At 39.9% G+C, this 15,776-nt stretch overlaps 2 protein-coding genes across 5 annotated transcripts in view; one reads left to right on the forward strand and one right to left on the reverse strand.

The window, feature by feature from the left end:
* The window catches only part of KAT6A (lysine acetyltransferase 6A), a 115,513-nt gene extending 104,090 nt beyond the window's left edge, over positions 1 to 11,423 (reverse strand). For 2 of the 4 annotated variants that reach the window (XM_081809488.1, XM_081809477.1), the window contains exons 1-2: positions 11,298 to 11,423; positions 7,784 to 8,692 (exon numbers count right to left, since the gene is read on the reverse strand). In XM_081809488.1, coding sequence (XP_081665614.1) covers positions 7,784 to 8,383 — 600 coding nt within the window. In that variant the 5' untranslated portion in view covers positions 8,384 to 8,692; positions 11,298 to 11,423. Of the gene's footprint in view, positions 1 to 7,783; positions 8,693 to 9,002; positions 10,715 to 11,297 lie in introns of those variants that run through there. The other 2 variants (XM_081809482.1, XM_081809492.1) reach the window with 2 other exon arrangements.
* Positions 11,256 to 15,776, forward strand: part of AP3M2 (adaptor related protein complex 3 subunit mu 2) — a 96,923-nt gene continuing 92,402 nt past the window's right edge. The window contains exon 1 of the mRNA XM_081809515.1: positions 11,256 to 11,382. The gene's annotated coding sequence lies outside the window, so the exon portion shown is untranslated. The remainder of the gene's footprint in view (positions 11,383 to 15,776) is intronic.

The raw sequence follows: 15,776 nt of genomic DNA on the forward strand, positions 1-15,776 counted from the left end.
TGATTGGCATAAGAAGATAACTAAAGCAGGAAAATGATAAAAGAGGATCTAAATCCTAAATCAGATTAAAGATGTCCTCAACAGAAAAGTTGAAAAGCCATCTTAAAGCACAGCATCACACTTAACACACACAAAAAAATGTAATGTTTCTAAGGATTCTGTTACAGGTTCTAGAAAACTCAGGAGTTAAATGCTTCACTGTAGCCAATGAAGAAAAAAGAAAAACCTGCACTCTACTAAGCAGAAAGAATTGAAAACCAACACTTAACAGCAGCTCTCCAGGTCAACTACAGTTCACAACTCCCTGGAGGAAAAAGCAGCGTATAATATAAGCATGATAACCCCCCTTCCCCCCCCAACACACACACAAGGAATCTACCTCTTCACAAAAGGTAATGGCAAAGGAATCAGCTGTCTTCTTTCACACAAAGATTTTAAGTTTTTTAGCTACCAGATTTTCTTTCTACATCATTTACCAATAATCTTAAAACCACCCAATTATTTTATAAATAACTGTCCCCAATCTTAACCTTTATTTGCCATTATTCTAATGTATCTGCTAAATTTTACCACAGTAAAAGTAATGTAGAAATGAACTGACACAATGACCAAAAAAAGACAAAAATCGGTTGTCTGCTGCCTTCTCTTAAGGTTTACTATTACAAATCACCCAGAACCAAGACTATATATACATAACAATGAGGGTAGACTCTACATTCCTAATCTCCCCAAACCCGATGCCTTTGATAAGAATTACTTCATTATTTAATAGAAAGGCTGGTACCTTTCTATCTCAGTCCTAAAATTTTTAAGTTCTAACCAATTATCCAAGTCCCTCAGAGGTCTATGTTACAGACTTTCTGAAAATCAGACTTAACTATAAGCAGACTTTTTTTTTTTCCCCAAAATTCAAAGAGTACTTTCCCTTCCAGCGTTAAGGTAGCTCAACATGTTCTTCTAATATTAGCTAAAAAAAAATAAGACAACTTTCTAACTCCTCTAATTTGAGCCATAAGAAAGCAGTCTTTTCCCAAAAAATTAAAAATTGTTTCAAGAATGTATAGCTATCTTCAAACACTGAAACAAGCTGATTTACATATTCGTGGTTATAAAAACCACCAAAATTCTCTAGACGAGGGTTTATTCTATGGTTTCCATTAAGCAATACATTATTTTATACTCATTACTCTGTAATGCTTTAAAGCAGTACTACAGCTTAATAAAAAAAAAAAAAGCAAAGAATTGAGAAGTTTCTCCCAGATTAACTTGCTGTGCAGCACTGAACAAGATACTTAAACCTCTTGGGCCCTCAATTTCTCTATTTAAGATTAGAAACATTGTTATCCAAGATTGCTACTTGCTCAAAATTCTACAAAATGCAAAAGATTCTATTCTTTTTCTTTTCAAATAATTTATCTATACTTTGTAAGCATAATATAATCCAAATATAAAATATACCTTACTCAACACCACAGCCAAATTTATTTTTCCTTAGCAGGTTTTTTTTTTTTAATTGCTGGCAGTTAAAAACCATTTTGACCCAGAATGGCATCCTGCAAATCTAAATGCTACACTACTATAATCCCCATGCTTAATTTCAACCCTTAACCAAATAGTGCCATACTACAAACTGTTTCTTCACCTGTTCCCTAATGAAGTTGAAAGTAATTCTTTGGGCTTGAATTTACAGAGTTATGTACAGTGCTGACGAAAGCCATCTGTTGGGAACTATTGGAAAACACCAGAAGAAATAGCCTAGATTTTCCTGGGAACCAGCTGCAGCTCATTGAGTCCTAATCCTGCTCCAGCTGGGAAAAGCAGAAGGGTGAAGTCGCTACAGGTCTAATTCATCTGCCGCAGAGTCTTTGTGAACTGACTCCACCCATGAGCAGCCAATTGGTAAACAACTTTATCAGAGGAGGCTCTTAATAATTCCTATACACAACATTCATTTGTTTCTTTAAAATGTTTAAATCAGAACACCAAAAGTATTCATTATTGTAATTTTAACACTTCCCAGTTCACTAAAAACAAAAAACTTCTCAATTCTATTTTAACCAACCAACCTGGCAACCAGACTCAGTCCTCTTATATAGCTAAGATCCAAGTCAGTGTAGAAAATTTACTTTCTCCAATGTTCTACGTAGGAAGAGAAAAAGTCCTATTATCTGCTTTCATAGTATTAAAGGTAAATGTAATGTAAAAAAATACTGGCCCAGGGGCACCTGGGTGGCTCAGTTGGTTAAGCAACTGCCTTCGGCTCAGGTCATGATCCTGGAGTCCCGGGATCGAGTCCCACATCGGGCTCCCTGCTCAGCAGGGAGTCTGCTTCTCCCTCTGACCCTCCTCCCTCTCATGCTCTCTGTCTCTCATTGTCTTTCTCGCAAATAAATAAATCTTAAAAAAAAAAAAAAAATTATAAAAAAAATACTGGCCCATGTATCAGGATGAACTAAATAAAAAACAGGCAGCATGGATAAGATAATGCATTTTGCATACATTCATTTTCTATTTGGTGTTTTATGAGAAGCCATAATGAAAACCTTTATTATTAAATGTTATTAGACAGCTATTATATAAATATACTACACCTATAAAATTTAACCATGTAAAATTCTCTGAGACTTCAATAAGAAAACATGTTAAAGCACTCAGAACAGTACTCAACGCATTGTTAGCCCTTAACAAATGTTAGCTATTAATAGGTTTCTATAAGCAACTGCTTACATTCCCTTGGCCTACTGATACAGGGCAAAGAAAGGTCAAGATGGTTAGATCCTCTAGATCCCTATTCCCGAAGCAATTTATAGTATCTGACATCTTCATTAATGTCTTCCCTTTATTTCATCAATTTATTAGAAGTTAGTCCAAGAAAGAGTAAAGTGGTACTGTCAAAAGTATAGGAAAAATATCTAGGTTGCGTGCATTGGCTGGGTATAGAAGTTTTGATTAGCAATGGCTAAAACCAAAGACTGCTTTAGTTGATCAAATTTTCTTTCAGGGTGTATCATGGGCTGAAAATTACCCAAAACATACACAGTTCACAGGCTAACTAGAAGACCCAAAATTGTCCATACAGCTGATTGTACTGTATTACAAAGATATCTCTGCCTGAGTTATTTTTAAAATTCTGGGTTTTTAATAAGACGAAGTCTGCTGAGACAAAGGCAATTCCTAACCACATTTATATTTAACCTACCTCAATAACTTGTAGTTAACAAATTTTTATTTCTAGCCAGCTTTTCCTCAGGGCCCACAACATTTAGAGTCCCCAAAAAATGACATAGCATCAATTTTACTATAAAGGCCATTTCCAAATAGCTAAATCAAAGCTTTATTATTCTTAACTCAGTAACTTGAAAACATATTCCCAAATTCACATCTGTACATCAAAGCCCCACTTACTCTGTGAATTTAAAATGTCAAATTCCAGTAACAAAAATAATTTGGATTCTACTAACGGTTTACTGTATTGAGATAGAACTTATTTTAAAAAGGCTATAAATTTATCACTTGATCTTTCTCCTCCAGGTTACTAACCTAGCTGGGTAATAATCTAAACAATAACATTGGTTGACAATACTTTCTCTACCCTTTCCAACTAATGCTTCAGCAAATATTCCACAACACTATTCAACAGAATAACACTTTAATGATGTGGCTGATTATCACAAGAGTACAGTTTTCTGGACAAGTAATATGGAACATAAGCAATATATATTCAAGTACATTTTTCTGTGTTAAAATGAACCCAAAAGTTTGAAATCAAGGTGAAAATTATTCCTGAAAAGGTTCCTTCCAAGACTCAGTGTCTAAAGATACAAACCATCACAGTCTCAAATAATACAGCCTCCCCCAAGAAACATCTCATTATTTCTCAGGGATTCACAACACTTAATTGTTATAAACACAATGACTGTAAAAAACTAAAAGTTGTATTTTATACACTAAAAAAGAATCCCCAAAACATTTATTTCACCTCTCTTAGCCTTAATCCTCAACAAGACCTAAATCCTAAATTCATTGTTATGGTAAACATCTAAATGTTTGCTGAATATGAATAAATGAAACAAATGAACAAATTATTTACAGTAAAATCTGTATTTCAAAAGGAACGAAATTTGCAAGGGGCCAATTGTTATTTAAGCCAGTTTCACACTATCACCCTCATCTCTATGCCACAATTCAAGGAAAAGCAACATTTTGAATTCCCAAATGAAAGCACGCTATTACAGCCATGCAACAAATCCCAGACTGCAAATCAGAAAACTTCAGTAACAGATAAAATGAAAATTAATAAGCACAGACATTATCTTCAAGAAAAAAAAAATAAAACAAAATGTCATGTAGACAAAACCATTTTGGGCGCCTGGGTGGCTCAGATGGTTAAGCGTCTGCCTTCGGCTCAGGTCATGATCTCAGGGTCCTGGGATCGAGTCCCGCATCGGGCTCCCTGCTCCTTGGGAGCCTGCTTCTCCCTCTGCCTTTCTCTCTCCCTCTGTCTCTCATGAATAAAAAAAAAAAAAAAAAAAAACCATTTCTTTGGGCGCCTGGGTGGCTCAGTCGTTAAGCGTCTGCCTTTGGCTCAGGTCATGATCCCCCAGGATCCTGGGATCGAGTCCCACATCGGGCTCCCTGCTCGGCAGGAAGCCTGCTTCTCCCTATCCCACTCCCCCTGCTTGTGTTCCTGCTCTCGCTATCTCTCTGTCAAATAAATAAATAAAATCTTTAAAAAAAAACCATTTTTTTATGGACCTCAGGTATACAAAACTAGATTTTTCATAATCTCTGGTTTCTGATACATTCTTATCACTGGTTCAAGGCCAGTTTTAGAATCCAGTCTATCATAGAGAAAAAGACACAAACCATGAAGGGGTGGAGGTATGGGGAAATGTGTCCTTTCATAATTAGAGAATGTGCTATGAAGTTAACACCAAGAACATTCACAATTGTGTACCTGACTGCAGTGACAGGCATTATATGTAACAACTCCCAAGAGGCAGTAGGTATAGCTGTTATAAAGACTGGAGCCAGACTGCCCAAGTTCAAATCCTAGCTTTGCCACTTAGTATCTCTGTGACTCGGAGAAATTACTAAACCTCTTTATGCCTCAATTTCTTCACCTGTAAGATAACAGGACCTACTTCATTGAGTTGTATGAGAATTAAATAAGTTAGTACATGTATAGCTTTAAAGTAATGCCTGGCACATGGTAAACATATCAAGTTAAACAAAGTCACCATAAACTACCACAACCCTAAAGCTAGCTCAGAAATTTCCCTTACAACGTGGATAAAACCTTTAAATCATAGTATCCCACGGATTTTCCTATTTACAAATGTGAAAGCACACTTAACTTCAAGTGTGTTCACAAAAACTCTTAAAAATACAGTATTTCTACACAGCTGATCCCACCAAAAGTAGCAAAAACCACTCAGTTGCTGAAAATCTAACAGTTCTACAGTTCCTTCCAAAAGTTGATATCCCAAAGAAATAAAAGTTAAAATTGATATAGAAAAAAATAAAGAGGAACTTGAAATAATGCCATTTCAGTTCTAAGGAGAGTGCCTGGCCCACAACAGGTGCTCAATAACCTTTTGCTGAATTAATTAAGGCCTAAAAGTGGAACTACTTCTGGCCTACACTTTCCTTTCTCCATCACTGTCGAATACACCCTAGATAATTTTTTTGAGAATATCTAGGTTCATAACAGCAAACCAATCAATTTTAAAAAGAGGAAAGAAAGTAAATAAAATACAATATAAAGAGCAAAACTATATAATCTGTTCAGAGAAGGAATAATTCCTCACTGTATTATGATTTCAAATGTGAGCTTTTCCTATCTTTGGGGGAAGCACTCAGGAAAATTACTACTGAAAATAAGACTATTTAAAAATACATAACAGATCTCATCAACTCTAATTTCATAGATATCATAAAATTAGTTTTCAATTCAGACCAGTACACATATATAGAAGTCTCAATTCAATGAAACTCAATTTTCCTAAATGTATACTCCAAATTTAGTTACTTCGGTTAGTAACACTATATATTACAGTTATGTAACCAAAAAGATATTTCTAACCAAAGTAAACCAGCAAATCTCTACTGGATTAAACTTTTTTTTTTAATGTAGAGGTCTCAGCTCAGCTGTAAAGTAGGAATGGTTGGATTAGATGGTTCTCAAGATCCCTTTCAAAAGTAAAATCCTAGGGTGACAGGACTCAGATATGTCCCATAGTGTACTATATTGGCTACCTTTTAAAAATATGCACAACTGACGTCTTATGTATGGCTAATATTTTTAAAAATTAAAATATCTAATTCAAGCAAGGGAAACTATAATGAAAGCAAGCACCCAGGTGTTCTAACAAGAATTTATAATACTCAATTCACACAACACTGAATTCATTGTAAACTATAAATTATTTCCTGTTTCCAGTAGTTAACCTATAGATCATTTGGTAACAATTTCAGGAATCAATCATACTTCTTTTAACTTCAGCCATATGTGATCAAGAAACAGTTCTTACAGTAAGAGTTCTACAACAGCACTGAACTACAGAATAAAGCATGTTAGTTACCTGTCCACCTTGAATTTTTAATACCACACTTTTAATAAATGCTCAAATGACAAAGAACCATTCTATCAGAATCATTTCAAGGTTAATAACAGTAAGATAATGTTTCTATTTCAAAGTTCACAGAGAAAATTGAACCCTAAAATAGATCTCTAAAAACTTCATCAAAGAAAAATACTGTTAATTTTCAATTGTTATTCAAACAAAAATCTATAAGTGGGTTATTAACTGCAATAAATTTAGACTGAATCTCAAATACTTTAAAATACATTCAATGTTAACTTTACAATCTTCTCAACCTAGAAGTAGCTTCCATGATCTTAGGCAAGATAAAGATTATTTTACTATTGTATACTAAAGTGTCCATCTGTACTACCACTCTCCCCAGAACTACAATTCAGAACACCTGAAATAAATTTACAGCTAAGACACTAGGTCAATGTAAAAAACTGCTACTAACAAAATTCTCCTCATCCCCCAGTATCTATTTAAGGGCCACATTTTGCTGTTTCTTAGTGTACTTTCAACTGCACAAAATAACAGCATGAAACACTGAGTACAGTATGGTATACCACTGTGTATCAAAACTCACAACTCCACAGAACTTTAGGAATACAGGATACTTTATTCCTGACCCATGTAGTTACCCCTGTCATAAACAGTAACACTTAGGACTTCATCCTATGAAAAGAATACATGACAGAAAGTTAGAATACAACAGAAATAAGAACTGATAAATTTGCTTAGCTATTACTATGGGCCAGGAGAATCAGTCTCACTCCTGCCTCATGATAATGTAAAACAAAAAGAAAAAAAGGAAAAAGAGAGGTTCTTAGAGTCACCTGCTTATTTCAAATCCAAGCCTCCAACATTTAGCAGCGCTCATCAACTTCCAGCAATAAGATGTTGTAAGAACTTACAACAGCCTTCAAGTTGAATGCTACTTTTAAATTCTAATCTAAACATGTTCTTTTAGGTGCATCAATACACTCTGAGACTCAGATATCAAATATTTCAAAGTATAAGGACAACTGGTATCTACTGAATTCTAACAACTCATCAATAAAAAACCAGAGGTGATCATTCCATAAGTCCCCAAACACAAAACCTGAATGTAACTTCTATATAACTTCTTAGAAATACGACTTCATAGCATGCTGTAGCATCAGCTCTACGAACACTGATGCATATGCCACTCTTACCTTATCCTTTTCATGTGGAAGGAGTGACACTGGAGGTAAAGAGGAAAGAGACTCACAACTCTCTTTCCCATCCACACTGGTTGCTTTAGTGTTGAGCCGATAAAGAGGTCCATCTTTAAGGAGTCTGCCGTGGCCAACGGCTCGTTTAATAGCCAATCGTAATTGCTGGTGAAAGCCAGAGGCAGCACTGCCTCCAAATAATGCAGACACATCCTTCTGACCTTTCAAAAAACGTTCAATGCTTTTCAAAGTCGAGCCACTGGACTCTGCCAAGCCCTCAACTGCCCGCTTGATCAGTTTATTCCAATCTACATTTTGTTTATTATCCAATTTTCCATGGTTTCGGGGTTTAGGAAGTGCTATTCGCCCAGGATTATCAGGATCTTTATAGGAATTGAGTCCTTTATTGGAGACTTTTAAAATTGTTCCATCTTTAACACTCAACTCCAATTGTTCTAGAACAGTTTTACGATCCAAGCCATGGGATGAAGACACTGCATTGCATATCCTTTCTTCTGAAGGACGCTGTTTTTGCTTCTTCACTTTTTTGATGGCCTCCAAAATCCACTCCGTATACAGCGGGTTAGCGAGTTTTACCATGGTGAAGGATTCTGTATATCCATAGAGTCGTTATCCCTTATCCTGATGCTGAGTAAGTTTTACACCATGGAAAACAACATTCTCGGAGGCTGGGAACCAGTTAACCATAGCATACAAGTTTTCTGGCCTGAGTCCTTTCTCCCTTCACAGAGTGCCTCCTCACTTTTACTTTAGAAACCAAAACAACCTGTTATTTGAAATGTCTTTAAATTTCCCAATAAACTTCTCAATAGCACCACACATGGGTCTCTTCATAAAGTTGTAACTCAAGAACATCTCCTTCCCAGCAGAAAAATGTGCATCTTATGCCTGAAAAACAAACAAGGTCAGTTTTCTATCAAGTCCCATTTTGTAAATAAGCTAATAACTGAGACATCCTAGTCTTTAAAGATAATCAAATATCAAGTGTTTACTGAGCACCTGTAGAGTTTTAACAAGTTTCTACCAACATTCCAAAAACAGTTATGTATGTAAACCATTGGGGTAAAAAGGAAAAAAAAAAAAAAGATGAATAATTAGGATACAATGAGGAAACAAGATGAGACATACTATGAATGACCTTAGGCTACAACTAAGCAGAGGGGTGCTGACTATTCTGTACTCCACAATCTCTGCTCACCAGTCTATGAACTGAAACTCTTCCTTGACATCTTTCCCCAAGAACCTATTCAGCACTTCAACAAGTATCTGGATTAGTAGAAAGAATCCTGCAATGAAAGTAAGAGTGAATCTTTCATCTTTCAAAATTCCAGACATTCAAACTGCATAAAAAGTCAAAAAAAAAAAGTCAATAAGGCAAAAAAACACTGAGAAAATTTTAACTATTTCATATATTAAAAGAAACAAAGAATACAATTTACACAGATAAAGTTCATATTTTAAGTACATTACTGTAAACATTCCAAATGGAAACAAAAATAATACTGAAAATCAAGTGAGAAAAGTCGTTAAAGAATTTTAAAATCCAAATTCAAATTTTAAGAATTACATGCTGATAGCTTCTCCTAAATCAAACTAAAATACTAATATTCGATATACTAGAGGGAGAAACAACTGTCAAAATGTTCACAACCAAGCTACAGATAAACTAGAAGTAAGAAAGGTCCAGAATCACTGGGTTCAAAAATGCACACACTACATTTCAAATGTACTATATTGCCTGTTGGCAGGTTTAAAGAAATCTCACACACAGATTCAAGATTGCTGACCTGAAATGTACATTAATGAGTAAAACACAAACACATAAATATATTCCCTCTTCAGGATCAAAGTCAATAGTCTTCTTTGAAACAAAAAGATCTGGCAGATACACATCTTTTTGAAAATCACCAAAATAATGAATTCTGAATCAAATTAACTTCTTTGCTTCCAAAAAATAAATATAACTTGACTTATTTTTTTTTAGAACGTCTGCTCTTGTTCTGAGGAGCATTTACATTACAACATAAACAATGATAGAAAAATGGCTCCCGCAGCAAGTATTAGGACTGACATTAAAATCAAAAGGAAAACTAACAGACATTAGGAAAGCTACAGTCCTATTAACTCTAATAGGAAAGAAAAGGCTGAAGTAAACACTCAAACCTGAGCCAAGATTTATTTTTAAATTAGCTGACTAAAAAGAAGCCCCCCTGAGAGAGCTATGCTTCATTTTGGTGAGAGTCTCGAGAGGATAGAAATCATAGTCTTATTACTCCAAGAACGTTCATTATATAGACATTAACGCTAAACTAAATGAGAGGCTACAACCTGAGTTTAAGAAGCTGGGAACGTCCTAATTGATTATGCTCGCAGGTAAACGAATGAATGACAGCTACTCATTGTCTCTCTGGCCAGGGTTTTCACCAGTCTCCAGGTCTTCCGAAAGTAAAGCGCCTGCAGACTTGAACTTTAACTCTCTGAAAGTACACCAGCGGCTAGAGAGAAAGTACAACTTGCTTCCGACAGTCCTTCCCCGGTCTCCATTCCCCACCCCCAGACACATCTTCGCGCTCTCTTTTTAAAGAGCGAGAAACTTTAAAAACTTGGAACTGCACAACCCTGCAGCTTGCCAACGGGTAGCTTCGCCGTTCCCATTAGATGGAAACAGAACCCGAGGACTAAGTTAACAATGAAATCACGTGAAAGAGTTAAGAGCAATGTATCTCCCATTCCCGGCTCCTCCAAATCCTAAGCTCCACAGAGGCCGGTTCAAAGGAGGCGTTTGGGGCACGCAGGCTGCCCAAGGAGCCTGACAGGTCCCGCAGCTCCCGTCCAAACCGGCCGAAGGTTGACAGGCAGCCCGCCGCCTCCCCTCCCAGCACAGGGGCTGACAGCCCGACAGACACAACACCACACGTGCTGCCTCCTCCGCACCACAACACCCGCCAGCCTGTCACCCCCACTTGCCGCCTCAGCCCCGCTCGGATCTCAGCGAACCCGGCCGGAGCCGGAGAGCGAGCGCCTGGGAGCGCGGGCAGAAGGGGCCGCGCCCGGCCTGGGGCGGCGAGCGGCCGGGCGCAGGTGGGGCCGGGGCTGTGGGCGCGCCCCCGAGGGAGAGCGGGCTCGCCGACACAGCCCAGCCCGAGGCTCCGCGGCCTGGGCCGCTCGCCGCCCGCCCACCCGCCGGCTCCCCGGGGCTGGGCCCGGCGGGCGGGCAGGCGGGCGGGCGGCGGGGGCGTTGGGCCCGCGAGAGCCGGGCCGGCGGGCGGCGCGCGGGCCGCGGGGCGGGGGGAGCCGGGCGCCGGCCGGGCGCGAGGGGGCGGCCTCGGCGCCCCAGCCCGAGGCCTGGCGCAGAGCAGCGGGAGGCGGCGCAGGCCGCGGCGGGGCCTGCAGCGGCCCGCCGACCCCGCGAGGCGGCGGAGCGGGCCCCCGAGGGGCTCAGCCTCGGGCTCGACGGCTAGGGGCCGTCGCCGGTGGCTCCTCGGCTACTTACCGGGGGGGAAGAGAGCCGGGATCCCGGGGCCCCGGGCCGGACCGCGGAGATGCCCCAAACTGACACGGCCGCCATCTTGGAGACAGTGAGCTCCGGCCGGGGGGAGGGGAGGCGAGGCGGCGGAACAGCCGCGGGGGGAGGGGAAGCGTCGCGAGGGAACGGCTGCCTGGGGGAGGGAGAGGGAACAGCCTGGGAGGGAGGCGAGGGGGAGGGAGAAGGGGAGGCACGAAGGGGGGCCGGCGAGGAGCGGGAAGAGCTGCGCCGAGAGCCGGGAAAGGCCGGAGGGCGGGGCGGGACAGGAGAGAAGAGCCGGCCGGGCAGGTCACGTGGGGCCGGTACAAAAGGCCAAAGCCAAAGTGGGAGGAGGACCTGATAGGCCCCAGGCCAACAACTGGGGGTTCCTTCTCTTCTTTCTCACGCTGTTCGGTCAGGCGGATAGCGGGAGGAGGAGATGGTGTATCCCCATTACACAGCTGGGGAAGCTGAGGACAGGCGCATGGGTGGGGTGGCTTCAGTATGGCACGGAAATCCGGTGGCCAGACGATCTGAACTCCTGATGATGTCTGTTTACAGTTAGCAGATCCTCCCTCCCCACTTCTGTGCCCTCACCCCCCTTCCACAGTGACTCTCCTGGAACCCGAGGTCGAGAGCTGGGGGAGTGGGGAGGGGACAAAGGGCGGGAGGAAGTTGCCTCCCTTTATTATTCCCTTTTTGCTCTCACTAGCACCCCACATATCTCACCCTACTGTAGGAAAGAGTAGGTGCAGTGAGGAGGGGAGAAAGGGTGGAAACTTAGACACCCATAGCAAGCCCTTTCACCACAATGACTTCATCCTCCCCACAACGGAGAGTCTTGTTGGACCTTACCAAGCCATTTGTATAGGAAACAGCAAAGACTTGGGTCCGGTGACTTGCACAAGGTCACACAGCTCTTGTGTGGCACACATCTTGAGTTTGAAGCCTTGATCTCTTTTGTTCCACTGTCTGTCTTCTACCCATGCCCTATGCAGAATTGCTTTTTTCCGAATTGATAGCTGAACCATGAACTGGCACTTCTCATGGCCTGTTTTCTACTGGCGACATGTATGTTTCTTTGTCTTGTCTCTCGTCTAGTTTAATCTCCTTAAGGCAGAGATTGAGTCATACTTTTTTTTTCCTGCAGTAAGTGACAAACGAATAGACATATTAAATGCTTAATTTTTAGTGGAAGTGTTTTCCTGCTACTGGACTTTTTTTTTTTTTTTAAGATTTTATTTATTTATTTGAGAGAGAGAATGAGAGAGAGAGAGCATGAGAGGGGGGAGGGTCAGAGGGAGAAGCAGACTCCCTGCCCAGCAGGAAGCCCAATGCGGGACTCAATCTTGGGACTCCAGGATCATAACCTGAGCTGAAGGCAGTCGCTTAACCAGCTGAGCCACCCAGGCGCCCTCCTGCTACTGGACCTTTAACTGCTTTGTGCCCCGCCCCCATGCAGACTGTCCTCCCTAGCACCTCCTAATTTCATCTCAGCTTTACCTTTTAAAGACCACCCCTTCACTCACTGTCTTAACTTTGATTTGTATTTTCTTTCTGAACTTTCGTAATATTGACCATTTGCCTTATTCCTTTGGCACTTGATATGTTGCTCTTGTATACATTTTATGAATATATTCCCAGACATATGCTCTTTGGGAATGCCTCTGTATCTCCAGTGGCATAGGATTGTACAAGCAGTACAGACTCAAAAAAAAAAAAAAAAATGTTCCTACTGAGTGAACATTTCTTCAGTCACTAAGAAAAAGATGGAATTTTTATCCCCAAAACCAGCCCTGCCTCATTTATCTCTTTAGCTTTCATCCGTTCTAATCCTTAGCCTTATTGTTCTATACCACAGGCCGTCTAGATCATTCAGTAATAACATAGGAATTTATATCTTCAGATGATAGTCCAGCCAACTCTATATTCTAGTACTGACACTGATAACATAAGTGTGGTGTGGTGAGATTTACTGAATCACTCTTCATCACTTACTTCCAAGCCACATCCCCAAATGAGGGAAATTTGGGAATACAAAATAATGTGTTAGAAAGGATATTTTCCATCCTAGATGAATTAGACAGATGAAGTCTTAGGTAAAATGGGAGCTCTTTGTAATGGAAATCATCCAGAAGGAAAAAAAAATGTGGTGGGAGAGTGGGGATTCTCTTAGAAGAATAAAATAAGGTTTTATTTCCCAAAAAGGACAGATGAAGTCATATTAATAGAAAATGAGTTCTTCGTATGAGACTAGTATGTGGTCTTCACAAGAAAAATAATGCAGAGATGAGTCGTGTTTGCTTTTTGATAATTTGGAAGAAAACTAACCAAAGCCATTCCTGTGAAAAGAACAAGCTGGAGTTTAAGCACATAGTAGCAAGAATTTAAAACAATTTACAACTGGGGCGCCTGGGTGGCTCAGTCGTTAAGCATCTGCCTTCGGCTCAGGTCATGATTCCGGGGTCCTGGGATTGAGCCCCACATCGAGCTCCCTGCTTGGCGGGAAGCCTTCTTCTCCCTCTCCCACTCCCCCTGCTTGTGTTCCCTCTCTTGCTGTGTCTCTCTCTGTCAAATAAATAAAATCTTTAAAAATAAATAAATAAATAAAACAATTTACAGCAACAAAGCACAGTTTAGCTTTTCAAACAACTTCCATAGAGAGTCTTTGCTTTACATTTGCATATTTAATGGCACATTCCAGAGGTCATCTCAAAATAAAAGGTTTGCCACAAGATCAAAGCCCTCAATCTTTTGCATGTTAAAAACAATCCCTACACTGAAAGGACAGCTTTTCTTGGTTCAAATTTTAGTCAGAATTCAGCTCTGGGGGACTGGCAGCTCAAAGTTACTTACCCTGTCCACATTTTGCTCTAGAAAGCCCTGCCTTTTCAGTTATATTTGTTAACTACATTTTTTTTTTAAGATTTTTTTTATTTATTTATTAGAGAGAGAGCACATGAGAGGGGGGAGGGTCAGAGGCAGAAGTAGGCTCCCTGCCGAGCAGGGAGCCGATGCGGAACTCGATCCAGGGACTCCAGGATCATGACCTGAGCCGAAGGCAGTCGCTTAGCCAACTGAGCCACCCAGGCGCCCTGTTAACTACATTTTATACAGAGTTCAGCTAAGCCGAAAATAGGAAGGCTGTTGTATCCTTGTTTCAACAGGAAAAGTTTTAGTCCATTTATATTTAGTATAATTACTGCTGTATTTGGATTTATACATGCCCTCTTACTATTTATTTCTTTTTGCCCACTTATTCATATCCCTTATTCTGTTCTTTGTTGCCTTCTTTTGAATTAAAATATTTTCATTATGCCATTAACCTCCTCTATTAGCTTATTAATTACACATTCTTTTAGAAGTCAGAGATTACAACATGACTCTTTGACTTATTACACTCTGATATAAATGATTACTTTTACCACTTCCCCAAGAATGCCAAAACCTTAAAATATGATGCTCCCACTTACCCCTTCCCCTTTTGTGTTTATTTTTGTCATAGATTTTAATTGTGCATATATTTTAAGCCATACAAGATTTATAATCATTTTTCTGTACAGTCAATACTCATTATATTTACTTACACATTTATCCTTTAAGGTACACCTTGTTCCAATACGCATTTATGTGCTTCTGACTGGAATTTTTTCCTTCTGTTTGAATAATTCCTCTATTAAGAGCAGGTCAACTGGTGACAAGTTCTCTCCATTTCTGTTTGCCTAAAAACTTCATTTTTGTCCTTAATATTTTTGCTGGGTGTAGAAATTCTAGTTTACTAACTTTTTTTCCCCCTCAGCATTTTAAAGATGTCACATGGGGCTCCCTGCTCAGTGGAGAGTCTGCTTTTCCCTCTCACTCTGTCCCTCCCCCTGCTTGTGCTTGCTCTCTCTCAAATAAATAAATAAAATCTTAAAAAAAAAAAAAAGATGACCCCTAGTTTCCATCATTTCTTTGTCACTCTTGAAAAATAATGTATTTTTTCTCCTAGCTCCTCTTAATATTTTTTTTCTTTAGTTCTCAGCAGTTTTCCTGTGATATGTCTAGATGTGGTTTTCTTTGTACTTATCCCACTTGGGTTCTGAGGTGGGATGAGTGCCTCTCAAGGAGTTCCTTGAATCTGTAGCTTGATAACTTTTATCTGTTTTAGAATACTCTTGGTCACTATCTCTTCTTATCTCTCTTTTCCTTTTAGGACTTCAGTTATACATATGTCAGAATTTTTCACTCTTTACCATCTGCATTTCCTGTCATCTTTTTTGCCTCTTTGTGCATGAGTCTGTATATTTTGTACCTATCTATCTAAATCTTCTCTTCAATCTGTTTGTTGAGTTCTTTAAAAAAAAAAAGATTTTATTTATTTATTTGACAGAGAGAGACACAGTGAGAGAGGGAACATGAGTAGAGGGAGTGGGAGAGGGAGAAGCCGGACTCCCACTGAGCAGGTAACCCAACGCGGGGCTCGAT

The sequence above is a fragment of the Leptonychotes weddellii genome, chromosome 2 (assembly GCF_054177405.1).
Source record: "Leptonychotes weddellii isolate Sample4059 chromosome 2, ASM5417740v2, whole genome shotgun sequence".
Lineage (NCBI taxonomy): Eukaryota > Metazoa > Chordata > Mammalia > Carnivora > Phocidae > Leptonychotes > Leptonychotes weddellii.